The sequence below is a fragment of the Carlito syrichta genome, unplaced genomic scaffold, assembly GCF_000164805.1.
Source record: "Carlito syrichta isolate Samal-C Ts95f unplaced genomic scaffold, Tarsius_syrichta-2.0.1 Scaffold82265, whole genome shotgun sequence".
In the NCBI taxonomy this organism is placed as follows: domain Eukaryota; kingdom Metazoa; phylum Chordata; class Mammalia; order Primates; family Tarsiidae; genus Carlito; species Carlito syrichta.
In genome coordinates this window covers 164,944-186,432 of record NW_007026361.1, presented here as the reverse complement: position 1 = coordinate 186,432, position 21,489 = coordinate 164,944, and the positions used below count along the sequence as shown (strand labels likewise).

Here is a 21,489-nt window from a genome sequence, read left to right as displayed (position 1 = left end):
TAGTAACTCACAAGTGAAATTCTCAGACACACACTGTCATAAGCAAATCTGAGTTTTTTCTAGGGTAAAATGCCATATTTATTGTAGTATTTATGTATTTCTTAGTTATTTAATATGTATAAAACTATTATTAAGTTTTCATCTTTTTAAATAAGTCATTCAAAGAATTTTGAGTTTGGGCTCCTAACCCTATTTTTTAAAAGAACCCTTGTGGTATTTATTGTGCCATTTTTCATAGTGTGATAATTTTTAGGAACATATATGTTGTGCTATAGCAGAACTGACTAGAAAAGAATGTTCAATGCAGTATTAATCTAAAATAACTTAAAACAACCCAAATATTCATCAACAGTAGAACAGACAAGTACATTTTGGTATATCATACAATGGAATAGTACACAACAATAAGAATGAAAAAATGTGAACTACATAGATGAATTGCACAAATATGAGAGAGAGAGGGGGAACCCCTCCCTCCCCCAAATAAACCAGAATTATCTTTTGGAGGTTGGGTCCCTTATAGTACAAGCTTCCCCACTAGGTAAGTGTTCTAGAAACGCACTGGCATCAGTGTACCAGCTAGTGATGTGAGAGGTTGCATTTGGCTTCAGTGAAGTTTTTTTTGGAGATTCTTTCAACACATTTGCCCATCTCATGATGGGTTATTTAGAAGCGTACCTGCCAGTGCACTGAGTGTTCAGCAGTTTTTTACCAAAACGGGCATGACTCCTGTGCCCCATCCTTCCTATTCACCTGATCTCACCCTGAACAATGTTTTTGTTTCCCCAGAAGAAAAAAAGTTCTCAAAGGGAAACATTTTGCCAACGTGGAAGAGGTGCAACAAAAAACAGCAGAAGCACTAAAAGGCATCAAAACTGTCGAGTTCAAAAACTGGTCAAGTTTGAAGCATCCCAATAGTTGGGAAAAAGCATCCCAATAGTTAGCTGCATTGCACCAAATGGAGAGTACTTTGAAGGTGACCGAAGTTTAAGCATGCCAGAATACATAATTTTTATAAATAAATTCTGGGTTTTTTGGGTCCCCTCTCACATAAGAAAAAAAGAGGCTGGACACAAGACAGTATGTGTTATATAATTTTGTTTACATACAGCTAAAAAGGAGGCAAAACTACTAATCTACAGTGTTAGAAATCAGGATGGTCCTTTGAAGAAGTAGGCAGTAAATATGAAGGGTACAAGAAAGACTTCTGGGTTATTGGTATGTTTCTTTTTTTTAACTGGGATATAATGGACGGACACACCATAAAACTCACCGAATTTTAAAGTGTACAACTCAGTGTTTTTTTATATTTTCACAGAGCTGTACAACTGCCATCACTATCTAATTCCAGAACCTGATAGCAGTCATTCCATGTTCTATTTCTTGACCTGGCATATTCATAATGCAGTAATTCATCAACTTAGTTATTCATTTATAATCTGTACATCTTTATGTACAAATATTATACAGTATTTAAATATATTTTTAATCAATGTTTACAGTACTTCAGATTAAACTTGGTAGACTGAATATATACTTTTAACTCTACTACCTCCTAAACTCTACTTTTAGCAAATGAATTAATTTAAAGCATTAAATTACAAGGACAAAAAGAAAGGGAAAGGTGATAGGTTTCCTAACCCCATTCAGTCAGATAATTCCCCTCCCCTAAGATGAACTCTTAAGGGTTAAAACGAGGGGCCTGTAAGTAACAGGCAGGCACAACTAAAACAGAGTATTACTAAAAATGGTATGCAAAAATTGACATACAAAAATCAGCAGCATTTCTACACATCAACAGCAAATGGTCTGAGAAAGAAATCAAGAAAGCAATCCTATTTACAATAGCTACCCCCCCAAAAAAAGTACCTAGCAATAAATTTAACCAAAAAAGTAAAAGATCTCTCCAATGAAAACTGTAAAACACTGACAAAAGAGACCGAAGCAGACATAAAAAAATATTAAAATTTCCCATGTTTATATATTGAAAAAACTAAAATAATGATCTACAAAATGATCTACAGATTCAGTGCAATCCCTATCAAAATACCAATGACATTTTTCACAGAAATAGAAAAAACAATCCTAAAATTCATACAGAAGCACAAAAAAACCCTCAAATAGCCAAAACAATCCTGAGCAAAAATAAAGTTAGAGACCTACTACAAAGTGATAGTAACCAAACAACATGGTACTGGCATAAAGCACACACATATAGACCACTAAAACAGAACAGAGAACCCAGAAATAAATTCATACATTTATAGCCAACTCACATTCGACAAAAATACCAAAAACATATAACAGGGAAAGGACAGTCTCTCAATAAATGGTACTGGGAAGGTTGGATATCCTTATGCAGAAGAATAAAACTAGACTCCTATATCTCACTTTACACAAAAATCAAATCAAAATGACTTGAAGTCTTAAATGTAAGACCGGAAATTACGAAACTACTTTAAGAAAACACTGGGGCAAACCTTAAGAATGTTGGTCTGGATAAAGATTTTTTGAGCAAGACTTCAAAAGCACAAGCAACAAAAGCAAAAATAGGCAAATGGGATGATATCAAGCTAAAAAGCTCTGTACAGCAAAGGAAATAATCAACAAAGTGAAGAGACAACCTACAGAATGAAAGAAAATATTTGCAAACTTTATCCAACAAAGAATAACCAAAATATACATGAAATCCAAACAGCAATAAGAAAGCAAAATATACAGTTAAAAATGGACAAATGACCTGAATAGACATTTCTCAAAAGAAGACATACAAATGGCCAACAAGCCGGGCTCGGTGGCTCAGCCTGTAATCCCGCGCCTTTGGGAGGCTGAGGTGAGTGAATTGCCTGAGCCCGCGGGTTCGAGACCCGCCTGGGTAGCGAGACCTCATCTCTACAATAAATCAAAAAAATCAGCTGGGCGTGGTGGCGCATGCCTGTAATTCCGGCTACTCGGAAGGCTGAGGTGGAAGGATCGCCAGAGCCCAGCAGGCCGAGGCTGCGGTGGCCGGGAGCGGCCACTGCACTCCAGTCTGGGCGACAGAGTGAGACTCCAACTCAAAAAAAAAAAAAAACAAAAAAAAAACAAACAAATGGCCAACAAGTATATGAAAAAAGAATGAACATTACTAGTCACGGGGAAATGCAAATCAAAACCTTAGTAAGGTATCATCTTACCCCAATTAAAATGACTATTATCAAAAAGAAAAAGTAACATGTTGCTAGGATGTGAAGAAAGGGGAACTCTCTGGTACACTGTTGTGGGAATATAAATTAGAACAGCCAGTATGGAAAACAGTATGGAAGTTTCTCAAAAAACTAAAATAGTACTGCCATATGATCCAGCAAAGGAAATCAGTATACTGAAGAGACATCTACATGTGCATATTTATCACAACACTCACTATTCACAATAGCCAAGATATGAAATCAACCCTAGTGTCCATCAATGGATGGATAAAGAAAATGTGGCATATATACACAATGAAATATTATGCAGCTGTAAGAAACAAAAAAGAATGAAATCCTGTCATTTGCAGCAATATAGATGAGACTTGGAGGATATTATGTTAAGTGAAATAAGCCAGGCACAGAAAGACAAATATCACATGTTCTTATATGTGGGAGCTAAAAAAGCTGCTCTCACGGAAGTGGAGAGTAGAATGGTGGTTACCAAAGACTGATAAGGTTATGGGGAATGGACGCAAAAATACAATTAGATGGAGGGAATAAACTTTAGTGTTCAGTAGCACAGGAGGGTGACTACAGTCATCAATTAATTTGTTGTATATTTCAAAATAGCTAGAAGAGAAAATCTGGAATATCCTCAACACAAAGAAATGATAAACTACCCTGATTTGATTATTACATATTGTATACATGTATCAAAATAACAGATGTACCTTATAAACATGTACAATTATGTATCAATATAGAAATAATACTACTAAACGCAACTAAGCATGTATTTGCCCCCAAAAGTCTAAAGAAGCAAATAAAATAGATCAAGTCAATAATCACTTATCCAAGTTTTTCAAATAAAGCATAAATGCATAGGTAAAGGGAAATAAACTTGCGTTCTCTTACAGCACCCTAAAAATACATAAATTAAATCTCCAAACATCCTAGGTTTAAGTCATTTTAATGTCATTCATCAGTGTATTTCATAACTACTTACATTTTCAGACTAACATTTGTTTGGGTATTCTGTCATCTCTATAAAACAGTAATTCCTAGTAACTGACCTTTTAGCTCACTTGTTTGACACCAAGGTTTTTGCCTCTTTTAAAAAACCTGGGACTTGATCAGCACATCCCAATATTCTCATTAAAGTCTATCTATAAATTGGTACAGATTTCAAACATTACTAGAGCCTTTTCCATGTGTCAAGGCCTAAGCAACATTCTGCAATTATATTCTCTTCTTATCCATTTTCCAAATTAATAAGATCTGACACTTGCAGTCTGTTAGGTTCTATTCTCCTATTCTCGAGATGCCTTTACCACATTCATAATACATCTTTGAGGAGGTGCAGCAACTGAGGCTGCACATAGCATTCTAGGTATAAGTACCTCGTAATTTTATAAAACTTGAAGTGTTCCCATTTTTTATGGAATTTAACACATTGTTGATCTTTCTGATTGAAATCTATATAGAAATAAACTTTAAGCTTGCAAAACTCCCCTTATTCTACCTCAATGAATATGTACTTTCTAAAAAATGTTTTTATACATAATAATTGTACATGTTTGTAGGATACATATGATATTTTGATACATGCATAAATGTATAATGATAAAATCAGGGTATTTAGACTATCCATCACCTCAAACACTTATCATTTCTTTGTACTGAGAACACTTCGAATCTTCTCTCTAGCTGTTTTGAAATATACAATAAATTGTTCATTACAGTCATTCTGCTGTGCTAGAACTTATTCTATCTAAATGTATTCTTGCACCCATTAATCAATCTCTCTCCATCCTCTCCTTCTTCCCCCTTTCCCAGTCTCTCATTCTCATATCATTTTACTCTCTACCTCCATGAGATCAACATTTTCAGGTCCCATATGGGTAAGAATATGTGATATTTGTCTTTCTGTCCCTTGCTTACTTAATTGCACATAATGACCTCCAGGTCTGTCTGCTTTGCTGCAAATGATAGGGTTTCACTTTTTTATGGCTGAATAGTATTCCATTTTGTACGTATATCACACTTTCTTTATCCATTCAGTTACTAATGGACATTTAGGTTTATTCTATATCTTGGCTATTATGAACAGTGATGTAATAAACATGGGGGTGGAGGCATCCCTGTGATATACTGATTTCCTTTCCTTTGGACAGATATTCAATAGTGGGATTACTGGATTGGATGGTAATTCTATTTTTGTTTTTTTGAGAACTCTACGCTGTTTTCCATTGTGGCTGTACTAATTTACATTTCTACCAACAATGCTAAATATTTACTCTTACTGATCACATTGAGCCAGCTGTTATCTAAACAACTCCTATTAAAAAATAGATAAATCAACTATAAGAACGCTATGCCTTATCATCAGAGGCGAGTAGTATAAACCAGACAATAGAAAAAGAGTAAGTAATTAAGAAAGCAAATTATTTTAAAGTTTAACAAATTTTATACAGAAGCAAGTTTCCTAATCTAGCACTAGAATAATAAGTGTGATATAGAAACTATAGAACTTGGAATTATCCAGGACCAAAGGAAGAAAAAAAAAAAACCGTACAAATATCTTGTCCATTTTGTGCTGCTGTAACTGAATACTTGAGACTTGGTAATTTATAAAGAATAAAAATTCATTTCTCACAGTTCTAGAGGTTAGGCATTTATTCTGATGAGGGCCTCCTCGCTATGTCTTCAACATGGCAGAAGGCAAAAAGGCAAGCTAAAGATGCTAAATTTTTCCTCAAGATTTTTCTTTTTTATAAGCATCTTAATTCCATTAAGGAAGGAGGACCCTCATGGTCTAATCATCTCTTAAAGACCCCATTTCTCAATATCATCACATTAGCAACAACTGAATTTTAGAGGGGAACATTCAAACCATAGAAATAACTGATTATAGACATTTAAAAAGTCTATTTGAAACAGATCACAGAAATGAACTATCATAAAAGCGATCATCAAATAAAGAAGATGGAAATGAAACTTATCTGAGAAAGTGATGAAAGAAATAAAAGAGTAAAGAAAATAAGGATACACACACAATAAACAGTAATCGCTAATTAAAGATAAACACACAAAGTCATAGCAACATTAATAAAGACAATTGTGAATAGAGTGTTAAGAGGTCTGAAATCCAAAGGCAGAACTGTCCAAAGTAGCTAAATAAGCTGGGTCAAGTAATTTTCCTCTGGATTGTAGTTTCCTCATTGTTAAAAGGAAGGAGAGGGATCAAATGTGCTCTGATTCTTCCTGTTCTAAAATTCTATAGATCTATGTTATGTGATATAAAAAAAGAAAACTCAAGAAGGGAGAATTGCTTGAGACCAGCCTAGGCAACATAGCAAGACCTCATCTCCACACACAAAAAAAAATTAAATAATTAGCCAGGCATGGTGGCACACACAAGTAATCCCAGCTGCTCAGGAGGCTGAGGTAGAAACTGAGCCCAGGAGTTTAAAGTTGTGGTAAGCTGTGATTGTGCCTGGGTGTCAGTGACCTCAACTCAAAAAATAAAAAGAGAAAACTGAGAAACTGTCTACTTCATTATCAAAGTGCTGTCTGGTTGCTGCCCACCACCACTTTTCCCTGACTTATTAACTCACCAAACACAACTGATTCAATTTTCCAGGCACTGCACTGTCTAATACTAACTACAGGGGACTAGTTTCAAATTAAGGCAGACAACCATTTTCAAATGACTATGTTCTCAGGTAGAATCCTCATAACAAAATGCTTCACATTTCTGCTATACCATATTCAACTCTATTGGCAACAGTAAAGTACAACAACAAAAAGATTACTACTAAGATAGTTATGAACACACAAATAGTTTTAATTATAAAAAAAATGTAGAGCCTTTGGGAGGCTGAGGTGAGTGGATTGCCTGAGCCCATGGGTTCGAGACCCGCCTGGGCAGGTGAGACCTCATCTCTACAGTAAGTCAAAAAATTAGCCGGGCGTGGTAGCGCGCACCTGTAATTCCGGTTACTCGGAAGGCTGAGGCGGAAGGATCACCGGAGCCCAGCAGGTCGAGGCTGTGGTGGCCGGGAGCGGCCACTGCACTCCAGTCTGGGCAACAGAGTGAGATTCTAACTCAAAAAAAAAAAAATGTAGAAACCAATGCTGACCTGAAGTTTTACTGATCAGTCTAGTGAGTTTTAATGCAATCCTTCAAGCCAATAAACAGAGAATCATTATGATTTTATAAATGGGTAGACAGTCCAAACACAACTATATTCTATTTCTAGAAAAAATATCAGAGCTAAATCAACTTTACAAAGTACAACTGCCATTTTAATTATTATGCAGATAGTCTCACTGAGATCTATCATGCAAAGTATTTTTTAATAATATTTCAGACCTCAAGCCACTCACATTTTTAAATCAGTAGCAACAGAGAATGAGCTTTTCTTTTCAAAAATATTTTTAACTGTTCTCTTTGTTCCATTATACAGTATATTTCCACAAAATATCCTTTTTAATAGAATACCATTTTAATAAAATAAAAAAACTTAGTAGCCCAAATAAATTAATTACTAAAAAACAGTTTCAGAAAAAATGTATCTTACCTCTACACTAGGGCTAAGGCTGCTTGGCAGTGTCTCTGAAGTTACAGTAGTGCTTGGAAGGCTGGAAATTTCCCAAGTATTCACAGGCTGAACTGGTTCAGACTGCTTTGAACGATCTATACATTTTGGATGATCCAGTAAGGTCACTTCATAAAATTCTTGAATATCTAGAGGTAAGAAAAGGAAAAGGAAAATTTTAAAGTATTTGTATTTTCTAATTAAACTGTGCAATGCTATATATAACAACAAAAATTTCTACACTAGACTAGTAAAATAAGTTCAATCTTACAATGTACTTAGACAGTGAATATTTTCTCATTTCATTATGTCACAATCATATCAGAACCTGCAGGGCACAGTGTAAAATTCATAGGTTTTTTATACTTCAAAGTAAGTGCTAGGTTCAAATTCCATTCCACTACCAATTATCTACATGTATGGGCAAATTACCCTCTAGTAACTTGCCTCTTATCACTGTGAATTGTTGTAAGGATTGAGTATAACATATATTATGAAGTTCCTAGCACACACTATAGCATATAATGGGTAGTACCTAATAGATGGTAGCTTATATCATTATCGTGAATTCTGCAGATATAAGTCACCACTGATATTTTATATATTTTTGCCACCACTATCCAGGCTGGGAATGTAAACCCCTCAAGTAGTTGTAATCATTAAAAAAAAAAAAAAAAAAAAAAGAACTGACTTTGCTAACACTGGTTGTTCACACTGCTCAGAAGCTCTGAGTAGTTGTAATACATGGTTAGTTTAATCACATTTAGCTTCTTATTCACCTATTGATTCTGAACTGATTTTTTCAAAGAGAAGAATTATCATTTAACAGTCAGGATGGTCATTATCCTATATAGAATCATTCATAATAATTGTAAACAATGTTTAGACAGAGTAATGTACACTTGTTTCCTGAAAGTATAAGCATTACTATCTCTTTCTAAAAACAAATCTCACAAGACAGTAGAGACAAAGTAACACTCTTTTCAGTTACAATAACCAGTGAAACTGCAGAACTTTTTAGTAAAGAGCTAATAAGAACTAACATTTGTTCCAGACACAGTGGGGCTCATGCTGGTAATCCCAGCACTATGGGAGGCTGAGGCAGGAGGATTGCCTGGGAGTTCAAGACCAGCCTGGGGAACACAACAAGACCTTGACTCTACAAAAAATTAGCTGGTAGTGGTGGTGTGCACCTGTAGTCCCAGCTATTCAGGAGGCTGAGAAGGAAGGATCATATGAGTTCAGGAAGTCGAAGTTGCAGTAAGTTGTGATCGTGCCACTGCACTGCAGCCTGGGCAACAGAGTGGGCCTCTGACTCAAACAATCAATCAAACATTTGTACAGTAAGGACAGTATCTGTGGGTGTTAAAAACATTAATATCCTACCTCACAGGGTGTTAAGAACATTACTTAGAAAAAATTGTTTGTGAACTCACTTTAAAAACCATGAATCGCTATATAAAACTGTTCATATAAACATCATGAAAAAAAGCAAGACCCCCAAATCAGGCATCACCTACAAAGTGTTCTTACCAAATATTATTTATTGTTTAACCCTAACCTAAATCAAGTCTTTAGAACCAACTTCTAGTTCACAGAAAATACAGAGCCTAGAAGAACAAATTAAATGGCATCAAAGTAAATCACGAAACAAATCCAGAAGGGGACATTCTACAAGACAACTGGCCTAGTCTCTTTAGAAAGTCAATGTCATAAAAAAGGAAAATAAATTATTTGAAAGAAAGAACTGTTCTGTATAAAAGAAGTGAAAAACACATAGTAACCAATTATAATGTCTGAGCTTTGATAGGGTGAGGCAGGGGAAGAGGGAGCAGAGCTATAAAAGACATTGTGAGAACAATTAGGAGAATTTGAATATGAACCACCATTCAGAAAACAGTAAATATAATGTTTAGTAGAAATATATGTGTGGGTTTGTGTATATTTATGTAGCAGGACATATATTTTTATATATGTAGAAGTATATATCTATATACAAATAAACATAGAGAGGAATCTATATCTATTTGTATATCTATATACAAATAAACATAGAGAGGAATCTATACCCACACACACACACACACACACACACACACACACACAGACAATTCCTATTCTAGTGTTATGCCCAAGAGCACTAAATGAGTGTTGAATAACTGGTTAGTCATCAACATCTCAAGTAGCCCATATCACTATAAAAAATGTTTATAAAGCCGGGCTCGGTGGTTCAGCCTGTAATCCCGTGCCTTTGGGAGGCTGAGGTGAGTGGATTGCCTGAGTCCGTGGGTTCGAGACCCGCCTGGGCAGCGAGACCTCATCTCTACAATAAATAAAAAAAAAACCAGCCGGGCATGGTAGCACGTGCCTGTAATTCCGGCTACTCGGAAGGCTGAGGCAGAAGGATCGCCGGAACCCAGCAGGTCGAGGCTGTGGTGGCTGGGAGCGGCCACTGCACTCCAGTCTGGGTGACAGAGTGAGACTCCAACTCAAAAAAAAAAAAAAAAAAAATGTTTATAGTTTAAATTATTCTAAGTTTCAAACCCTAAATTTCTATGATTTCATTTTATAATTAACTAAAAGAAAAACTGCCATATTATCCTACAGTAACATCTCTAATAAAAATCGAAACCAGTGCTGTCCAAAAAAACTTTGCAATGACAAAAATGTTCCTTAGCAGCACAGCTCAACATGGTACCATTAGCTACATACGGCTATTAAGCACCTGACACATGACTAATGCAATTAAGGAACCAAATCTACAATTTTATTTAGTATGAGTGTATGTATGTATGTATGTATTGATTGATGGACTGAGTTGGAGTCCCACTCTGTTGCCCAGGCTGGAGTACAGTGGCACGCCAATGGCCACTGCAGCCTTGACCTTCTGCCTCAGCCTTCCAAGTAGCTGGAACCACAGGCACATGCCAAAACACCTGGCTAATTTAGCTATTGTAGAGACGAAGGCTCACCATGTTGTCCAGGTTTAATTAATTTAAATAGCTACATGTGGCTAGCGGCTACTGGACAGGGCAATCTAGACTAAGATCATTCAAATAGGAATATTTTACATAACTCATATTGCCAAGAAATGAAGTATTCCAAATGTGAATTTTTCCAATGTTCACTCATACCTTGCTTCTGTCAATTGAAATGCCTTGACTCTAGGTCCTATATTTATCTATCAAACAGTCCTTTCTGCCCTCCTTTGCAATACAGGCTTCCCCTGCTCTAGAAACCCATCACAAGTGCTCTAGAAACCCATCAGCATTAGTGTGTCAGCTAGTGTTGTTGCAAGAGGCTATGTTCGGCTTAAGGTTTTTTTTTTTTGGAGTCTTTCAACACATTTGCCCATTTCATAACAGGTGACTTACAAGTGCACTTGCCCACACCATGCTGGGTGTTCAGCAGTTCTGAACCAAAAAAAACGGCATGACCTCTGTGCCCCTTCCTCCCTATTCACCAGATCTCATCCTGAGCTACTAGTTTTTTTGTTTTCCCGGATGAAAACATGTCCTCAAAGAGAAAAGTTTTGCCAATGTGGAAGAGGTGAAACAAAAAACAGCGGAAGCACTAAAAGGCATCCAAACTGGCAAGTTCAAAAACTGTTTTGAGCAGTGACAAAAGCATCTCAATAGGTGTACTGCATCAAATGGAGAGTACTTTGAAGGTGATTGAAGTTTAAACATGGAAGAAACACGGCCAGGCTCAAAGGCTCAGCCTGTAATCCCAGCACTTTGGGGGCCGAGGTGAGTGGATTGCCTGAGTCCACAGGTTCAAGACCAGACCAGGCAATTTAGCGAGACCTTGTCTCTACAATAAACGAAAAATAAGTCAGGTGTGGTAGCGCACGCCTGTAGTTCCGGCTACTTGGAAGGCCAAGGCAGAAGGATCGCCGGAGCCCAGCAGGTCGACGCTGGGGTGGCCATGAGTGTGCCACTGTTATCCAGCCTGGGCGACAGAGTGAGACTTCGACGCAAAAAAAAAAAAAGAGTAAATATACAATTTTTTTTTCTTTTTAACGTCTCGCCAAGTTGCCCGGGCTGATTTCAAACCTGCAGGCTCAGGCAATCCACTCGCCTCAGTCCCCCAAAGTGCTGGGATTATAGACTTGAGCCACCTCACCCAGGACACAATTTTTTAATAAATAAATTCCAGGGTTTTTTGAGGTCCCCCACATATATATACAATGGGACATTATTTAACCTTAAAAAAAGAATGACATTCTGACACATTGTACAACACAGATGACTAAACTTTGAAGACATTATGCTAAGTGAAAGAAGCCACACACAAAGGGACAAACATTATATAATTCCACTTATAAGAAGTACTTACAATAGACAAACTAATAAGAGACAGAAAGTTGAACAGCACTCAGCAGAAGCCAGGGGAAGGAGGAAATGAGGAATTATTGCTTAGAGGGCAGAATTTCAGTTTGAGATGATGAAAAAGTTCTGGAGATAGACAGTGGTGATGACTGTACAATAATATGAATGTACTGAATGCCACTTAACTGTACACATAAAAATAGTTAAAATGGTAAACTGTATCACAATAAAATAAATAAGCTGAGTGAGTGACTCTGGGAGATCATAAATGAGTAAAGTACATGGTTTTTAATATATGGATTTGTAATATCTTTTTAGAGATTTTTTGTTTCTTACTGTGGTCAGGTAAACTAACAGCACTAGATAATTTCCAACTTAAAAAGAGACTAATTATCATACTTGGATAACAAAAACCACATGCAAAAGTCCTAAAATATTTCTAGAAATACATGTGCAGTTGTGGTGAAGTCTTTGATATGACAGTATGTCACAACTATTATCCCATTCCTTAAAAAATATATACTATATACATCATTTTTAATTTTGACCCACATTTCATCTTGACATTCTAAACATTCCATAGTTTTTCATTTTAATTTGTCTACCACATTTTTTTTTTCATATTTAGGGTGCTCCAAGACTACAATGATAAACAACACAACATTTCTTCAGAAACTACAAGTATGTTCCTATTACAACAGTTTCTTCAGTTATGTCAGCTAACATTTTTCCAAGGAGAATCTAATCAAAAGGAGTACTCTCTGGGAAAAATAAATATACAGACTAAGCTTTCCTTGTCAATCCAAAGTACGCATATTTTATATTTCCCATGTTATCAGCAGTTCTTGAACTTTATAATTAATTACATTTTATTTGTCAGAAGAGAATTATACCACTGATTATAACTACAAAGACATAGCTCAAAAAAGGTTAGATTACCATTGTGACAAGTATGCCTACAAAATGAATTATAGGATTCAAAATAATCCTTTCTACTTTGACTATAGATCTTTCTAAACTGGGGAGTTTAACATTAAGTTCTATAAGGTACCTAGCCCTATACCTTATACAAGTATTGTACCAATCTCTCTTAATTCCTGAAAATCTTTTCAACTTGCCAAGATCTGAAAAGTCAAAGTTAAGGTGTTATGGTCAAAGAACAACTTCATGAAAATAAGGAATTAATGAGTTTACTCTGAACACTTAAAAGTATTCAACAATAATTACCAGTGGAGTGAGTAAGTTTTGGAAGAAGAATAAAATAGTTAAAAGGTAAGATATTTGTAATCCCAGCACTTTGGGAGGCCAAGGCAAATGGATTGCCTGGGCCTGAGGGTTCGAGACCAGCCCAGGCAGCTTGGCAAGATGTCTCTACAATAAATAAAAAAATTAGTTAGGCATGGTAGCACACACCTGTAATTCCAGTTACTTGGAAGGTTGAGGCAAAAGTATCACCTGAGCCCAGCACATCGACGCTAGGGTGGCCAAGAGTGTGCCACTGCACTCCAGCCTGGGCGACAGAGTGAGACTCCAACTCAAAAAAAAAATTAAAAAAAGGGTGAGATATGATAAAACAATAATATCTTTGAGAGATGAAGAAAATTGAGGGAAAAATTATAAAACACCTATGGTTTTCCAATTTATAAACCTAAAAATGTAGGTTTTAAAAAAATTTGATGACTATAATTTAAAGCGCTACAGAAGCCCAAGCATACCTTTACTTTAAATTTCTCTTACTAGACGTATGCAAAAATCTAAAAAATTAAACTAACCACCTATTTGACAGACTATTAAAGCTTCCTCCTCAATTTTGGTTTATATAAGGCTATATAAGTCATTTCACAAATGTTTCAACAACCAATGTCAATAATAAAGTCTATTTATAGAGATATTGTAAATAATAAAACAAAATACAGCTATAACAACGAATGCTTCAAAAGTCACATTTCTCAATACTATTTTATCAGAAATTACCAAATTTACTATCAAGTATAAAATGACTGTCAATAAACCTATGCAAACATTTTGCCTGCGTTCAACTCTAAACTTAAGTCTTTACTGTGAAAATGTAAAGAAAATGGGAGCATATGGGATAGTCAAAGGACTACCTACCAATTAAAAGATAAGAAAAATTCCATATTATGCAGTCATAAAGGACAAAATTATGAACTTTGCAGCAACTTGGATGAACTTGGAGTCCATAATATTGAGTAATCTATCACAGAAACAGAGAACTGAGTACCACATGTTCTCACTCATAAGCAGACCTTGAACAATTATCATAATGCTATAAGAAAGGGATTGACAATAGTAGGAAATTGCCAGGGGAGAGGGAGGGTAAGATTGACAGTAGTGGGAAACTGCCTGGGGAAGGCGGGGCACACCTTGACAACAAGGGCACCTGCATAATGAACATTTGTATATCTAACCCTGAACTGTATCCATCTTTAAAATAAAAAATTTAAAAAATTAAAGAATAATTCCACATTACTCTGAAGATCTAGATAGTTCACCCAGATAAATACTAGATATATAAATAAAATGACAGATTACATTTTTATTTTTATATTTTGTTAGTTTACTACTCTGAAAAAAATATATTTCCTTGGAAAATAAATGATATACTATAGCAAGCAAGAAAACAAAAACATGCAAGAATACTCAAATTATATTAGGGAGAAAACTACACTTTAGTTGACTACATTTTAGTTGGAATCTATTGTATCAGTATTATCATAGTCTAGTCTTCATTTTCCATTTATAATCTGCAAGTGCTTTCCCTATTATGAGCTAAACTGAGTCCCCTGAGCAAAAACCTAAATAACAAGGCCACAAAAAGCTCCAACATGTAAATTAAGAAACTTTCAAAAATTAAAAATAAGCAGTTAGGCCAATGGAACAGACAATAATCATTCATATCTATTTTTTAATATCTTTGGAAATCTTTAAAATCATGTATCTTAGAAGTCTCTAAATTTAAGTAATATTTTTATTTTAAGTAAAGTTTTCATTACCTTTATTATTTTCTTGATAGAATTCAATGTTTGCAAACAATGGGAGTTAAGAGGAAATACAGAATTCCAGAAATATCCTCAAAAAGGGGTAAGGAATGGGAGGAAGGAAATTTTCAAATAGGCAAAGAAATTTTCTAGCTTTTGGTGACAACTTACATCATCCTAAACAGAGAAACTCACAAACCACAAAACATTTCACAAACTAAAGAAATAAGGCAATCCTGAGAATCAGAGTAGTAAGCCTGAATACAGATCTGAGATTATTTAATAATTTAACATAACATAGGTAACATTTCTTATCTATGAGGAAATGCTATTTTATTTAACAGGGAAAAAAGTAAAAGAATGAAAAGACAAGTCACAGACAGGAGAAAAAAATTTGCAAAATACTTATCTGATAAAGGACTAATATTCAAAGTATACAAAAAACTCTTTAACACTCAACAATAAGAAAACAAATAATCCAAAAAGAAAAAAATGGGCAAAAGATAGATACCTCCCCAAAGAAGAGATGGCAAATGAACATATAAAAAGATGCTAAACATCAAATGTCATTAGGGAATTCCAAATTCAAACAAGATACCACTATGCACATATTAAAATAAGTAAAATCCAAAGTAGCAACAACACGAAATGTTGACAAGTACAGGAGCAACACATTGCTGACAGGCATTCAAAATGGTACAACTAATCTGGAAGACAGTTTTGATAGTTTCTTAAAAACTAAGCATTCTCATACCACATGACTCATAACTGTACTCCTTGATATTTCCCCAAATAAGTTGAAAACTTGTGTCAAGACAACAACCTGCCCACAAGCTTTACAGCAGTTTTAATCATAAAGCAATCAAAATGTTCTTTAATAGGTGAGCAGATAATCTGTAGTATATCCATACAATAGAATATTACTCAGCAATAAAAAGATATGAGCTACCAGCCATGAAAAGACATGGAGGAACCCTAAAGGCACATTGCTAACTGAAAAAAGACAATCTGAAAAGGCTACATACTTACGATTTCAATTATATGTGTAGGACAGTATGGAAAAACGCAAAACTATGAGGAGAGTACAAAGATCAGTGGTTTCTAGGAGTTTGTAGAGGAGGGGGAAGGAGAATAGCGCACAGGAATTTTAGGGAAATGAAACTATTCTGTATGATACTGCAATGGTGTCAAAACAACAAATGTGCATTTCAGATTTGTCAAGGTACAACACAAGGAGTGAATCCTAATGAAAACCATGAACTTCAGTTAATAACAATGTATTAATATTGGCTTATCAATTGTAACAAATTTACCACAATAATGCAAAATGTTAATAGGGGAACCGGGAATGAAGATATGGAAACAATACTTTCCATTCAATTTTTCTGTAAACCTGAAAGTGCTAGAAACGTCTATTAACTTCTAAAACTCTATAAGGGATCATCATAAATAACAAATTTACATTAAAAATTAGGCAGTCTCATACTTCATATCAAGATAATTTCCAAGTGAATGAAAGGTCAAAATGTTAAATTTTAAAAAAGCATTGAAAGAATCTGAATACAGGTGGAAGTATTTATAACCTTGGGGGCAGATTATAATAATCTTGGAGATTATAGTATTGGGGATAGCCACTGCACACATGATACCAAGGACAGAAAGCACAAAGAAAAATATTAATAAATCTAACCATATATGTTTGGTTTCTCTTTTAATCCGATTTTAAAAACAAATGACAAACAAGAAAAGTTATTTGCAACCTACATGGCAGACAGATTACTATGCCTAATATAGATTTTACATTTCTAAGAAAAAGGAAAAAAGGAAGAGGGACATATGACATGAACAGATAATTCACAAGAGAAATTAAAATTATCAAAGACTTTCTTACATCTTTGGTTATTTCTTTAATCAAAGAAATGCACAATAAAACATCAAAATGACTAGAAGTACATTCTACATAGAGCAAAAAATATTAAAAAGATGGATCATACTGTGTACTGTTTAAAGTATAGTGAACTAGTCATTCTTCCATATACTACCTAAAAAATAAACTGATAAAATATTTCTAACAGTATCTAACAAATTACATCAAAAGCCTTAAAATGCACATGCCACCTCCCTCCCCACACTTTTGACCAAACAATTCATTTCTAGGAGATTGTCCTAAGGATATAACAAGGCATGTGGAACAAAACTGCACAAAAAATGCAATATTTATAATGCACAAAAATAACAAATGTAAATGATTCTAAGAAACCATTAACAGAACTACAGAAATCTATACAATGTAAATAGTCATTTAAAATGGTATATATCTATTGAATATTAAAAAATTATTACTAAATTTGGGGGATAAAAACAATTAGTATGTACAGTACAGAGAAATCAGACAATTTCATTTACATTTACACATATTTAACTGCAGTACCTGCCCCCCAAAAAGGCAATTCCACCTGTCAGTCAACCCTATAAATGAAAGTAATGAATAAAAAATAAAAGGTCAGTCGCAGTGGATCATGCCTATAATCCCAGCATTCTGGGAGGCAGAGGAAAGGGAACTGCCTGAGCCCAGGGATTTGAGATCAGTCTGGGCAATTTAGAGACTTCGTCTCCACAATAAATCAAAAAATTAGACGGTGCACACCTGTGGCTCCTGCTACTTGGAGGGCTGAAGCAGAAGGATCGCCTGAGCTTCTAGAAGGTTGAGGATGCAGTAGCCACGACTATGTGAATGCACTCCAGCCTAAGTGATAGAGTGAGACTCTGACTAAAAAAAAATAAATTAGAAAGAAGAAGATTACTCTTTACAAGTAGTCTTAGTATTTGTGCCTCATGTGAGCATCTTGCTATATCTCACTGTGCTGAGTGGAACAAAGTCATTCTTCCATATACTACCTAAAAAATAAACTGATAAAATATTTCTAAGGGTATTTAACAAATTACATCAAAAGCCTTAGAATTCACACGCCACTTCCCTACCCTACTTTTGACCATACAATTCATTTCTAGGAGATGGTCCTAAGGATATAACAAATCTTTGCCTAAATTTTAATGTTTTGTTTTTAGTACAAGAGGTCACTTAAACATACACCAATGACTTCATCTGGTGCTCAACTGAAGAAACCATTATTTCTTTCCACTAGAAGAAAAAACACTGTGCTGTAGTTAAAGAAAGACAGTGTTAAATTCCTAAAGGTTTTTCATGGATAATTTTAACCAGATATGATTTTTCACCTTATATGCTGATTTTAAATATAAATTCTTATATAGGAAAAAATTGTTTGAGTAGGAAATTTGTTTTGCAAAATGAAAGTGTGTGTACACACACAGAATAACATTCCAGAAGAATATTCAATCCATGGCTGAAGTAGGAGTTTATCTCTGGTGTGAGAATTTTCTTGTTTATTATATCTTATATAAAGGGTGCCAAATTTGTCACATTTTAAGAAAGGAAAAAACTATATAAAAATTGTAATACTCAATATATAACTGCCTATTATATGGTGATGCTGGCTGGCATATGAACAAAAGTCATACTACACATTGCTATTGTATTTCAATTCAACTTCAAAAATACATAGATAACATCTCTTAAAATGTGTATACTTTTTTTTGATACCCCCGGTATATAGTAATCTGATCTTAAATGTTTTATATGGAACATCCATTCTTTTTATAATAAACTCCATTTGGAGGGTTACTGGGAAGGCAACTAGAAAGCTAAAGAACACGAAAATATAACCTTACCATTTCAGAGGGAAAAAGTTGTATTAGTTCACTGACTAAAACCAAGTACAATATTTCTATAACACTAAGATATATTATAGCCAAATCTACTCAGGCACAGATACTCTGCTTTTATCTGAACCAATATTCACTTAGCTAGCCATTTGGATCCCCAAAGAGAAAAGAATATCCTGCAAAATTAAAAGGTATGCATTATCATTTGTTTCACAAACTAGGAAGAGGAAAGATGTCAAGCCAGTGGGCAAAAATAAATTATTTCAACACTTTAGATACAATTTGACTAACAGTCATATGGTATTCACAAGCACATTCCTTACAACAAGGTGTATATTAAAAGGAACCGGAGCTTCTCAGAGAAATGGCTGATTCCAGGGCTGGGGCAAGATAAGCACGAGATGAACCTAGAACATCTTAAGCCAAAAATAAGAGAGTGCTCACAAAAACAATAGTAGGGCTAGCTCATGCCTGTAAACCCAGTGCTTTGAGAGGCCAGCAGGAGGATCACTGAGATCAGGAGTTCAAATCCAGCCTGGGTAACATAGCAAGATCCTATCTCTACAAAAAAAAGGCTAAAAAAATTAGCCAGGTATGGTGGGTGTGTGCCTGTAGAATGAGGTGGGGAGATCACTTGAGTCCAGGCCTTTGAGACTGCAGTGAGCTATGAGTGAGCCACTGTACTCCAACATGAGCAACAGAGACCCTGTCCCTAAGAAAAAAAAGAAAAAGAAAAATGATGAGGGTATGTCATAAGCACACAAGAGCAAGCTTGAAGGAACCCCACTGGTTTAGTCTGAGACAATCTGACACAAAAATCATTAAGGACCGGGCTTGGTGGCTCAGCCTGTAATCCCAGCACTTTGGGAAGCTGAGGCGAGAGGACTGCCTGAGCCCATGGGTTCGAGAACCACCCAGGCAACTTGGCGAGACCTCACCTCTACAATAAATAAAAAAATAGCCAGGCATGGTAGCGTGCACCTGTAGTTCCAGTTACTTGAAAGGTTGAGGTGGAACGATCGCTGGAGTCCAGCAGGTCGAGGCTGCGGTGGCTGGGAGCATGCCACTGCATTCCAGCCTGGGCAACAGAGTGAGACTCCAACTCAAAAAAAAAAAAAAAATCACTAAGAATGGTAATAAATGAAAAACAATGAAAGAAACAGAAATTTGCAGTTCATGATGGACACACAGGCAAAGAAGAAGAAAGGCTCTTGATTACAATAAAATGCCAAGTGTTGGCCAGGTTCGGTGGCTCAGCCTGTAATCCCAGCACTTTGGGAGGCCGAGGTGAGTGGATTGCCTGAGCCTGCGGATTCAAGACCTGCCTGGGCAACTTGGCGATACCTCATCTCTACAATAAACCAAAAATTATTCGGGTGTGGTAGCGCGCGCCTACAGTTCCAGCTACTTGGAAGGCTGAGGCGGAAGGATCACCGGAGCACAGCAGGTCAAGCCTGCGGTGGCCGGGAGCAGCCACTGCGCTCTAGTCTAGGTGACAGAGAGAGATTCCAACTCAAAAAAAAAAAAAAAAAAAAAAAAAAAGCCAAGTGTTAATTGGACAATGTGAAGAAGAGCGCTACTGTTAGAAAAGAATCATTTTTCAAGAATCATAGTAGAAACTGGTTTAGGCAAGAATGATCAATGGATACTAAGTATAGATGGACATTTTGCTAAAGAGCAGAATATAAACATGATATTAATGTGTCACCCCAAGATGCAAAGGGAAAAACCAGTGACTATAGACTAAAAAATGCAGACTTTTGAGTGATCAAAATTAACATCACTAATGAAGGGCAAATGACATCATGTAGCTCTGGATGTGTAGAATCTTAAGCCAGGAATACATAACCTGAATCTAATCACAAGCAAGCATCAGACAAAACCAAAATGAGAAACATATAAAAAAAATAAGAGTGGAAAGAAATCATGTTCTTCAAAAATGTCAGTGTCATAAAAGACAAAGGCTGTGGAAAAGTGCCCAGATGAAAGAAGAGTAAACAGACATGACAACTAAATACAATCCTAGTCCGGATCTCATACTGAGGAAAAATTTGACCCTACATAGATGAAATGGTTTAAAAGAAATATTTACAAATGCTTTTACAGTTCTGTGACTCCAACGTTCTAAACAGAATTCAACATAATCAAAACACTGATTCAGAGTACATAGTAGTAAGCAAAACTATTACACTTTAAAAATCATACTTTTAAAATCTGCATATATTAGCAAATAAATAACTCCATCCAATGAAATCAAAACCAAGTGAAAAGTTAATAAAATTCTCCTTCAATTTCACGTTTTAGTCAACAGTCTGATCCATATCGTTATACTATCCTTACTCAAATCTAGCCTGCAAGATTATACACACAAGCTAGTAACAGACTAAAAAGTAACATCAGTGTGACCAAAATGAAGCAAAAGAAATCTAAGAAATTTTGACATTTTATCACTAAAGCTGGAAGTTCTCAAACTTGACTACTAAGTAAATCACTTTTCAAAATGTGTAAGTTCCATCATTAAAAACACCACTCTATAGCCAGGCCTGGTGGCTCAGCCTGTAATCCCAAGCCTTTGGGAGGCTGAGGTGGGTGGACTGCCTGAGCCCGCGGGTTCGAGACCCGCCTGGGCAGGCGAGACCTCATC

The 21,489-nt window shown here is 35.6% G+C and overlaps 1 protein-coding gene across 1 annotated transcript in view; it reads right to left on the bottom strand.

Annotated features, from left to right (window-relative positions):
* Window positions 1-21,489, bottom strand: part of LOC103257990 (disks large homolog 1-like) — a gene marked incomplete at its 3' end in the record, with an annotated part of 175,682 nt that overhangs the window by 146,827 nt on the left and 7,366 nt on the right. Inside the window, exon 4 of the mRNA XM_021711196.1 lies at window positions 7,754-7,920. Within this exon, the coding sequence (XP_021566871.1) occupies window positions 7,754-7,920 (167 nt within the window). The remainder of the gene's footprint in view (window positions 1-7,753; window positions 7,921-21,489) is intronic.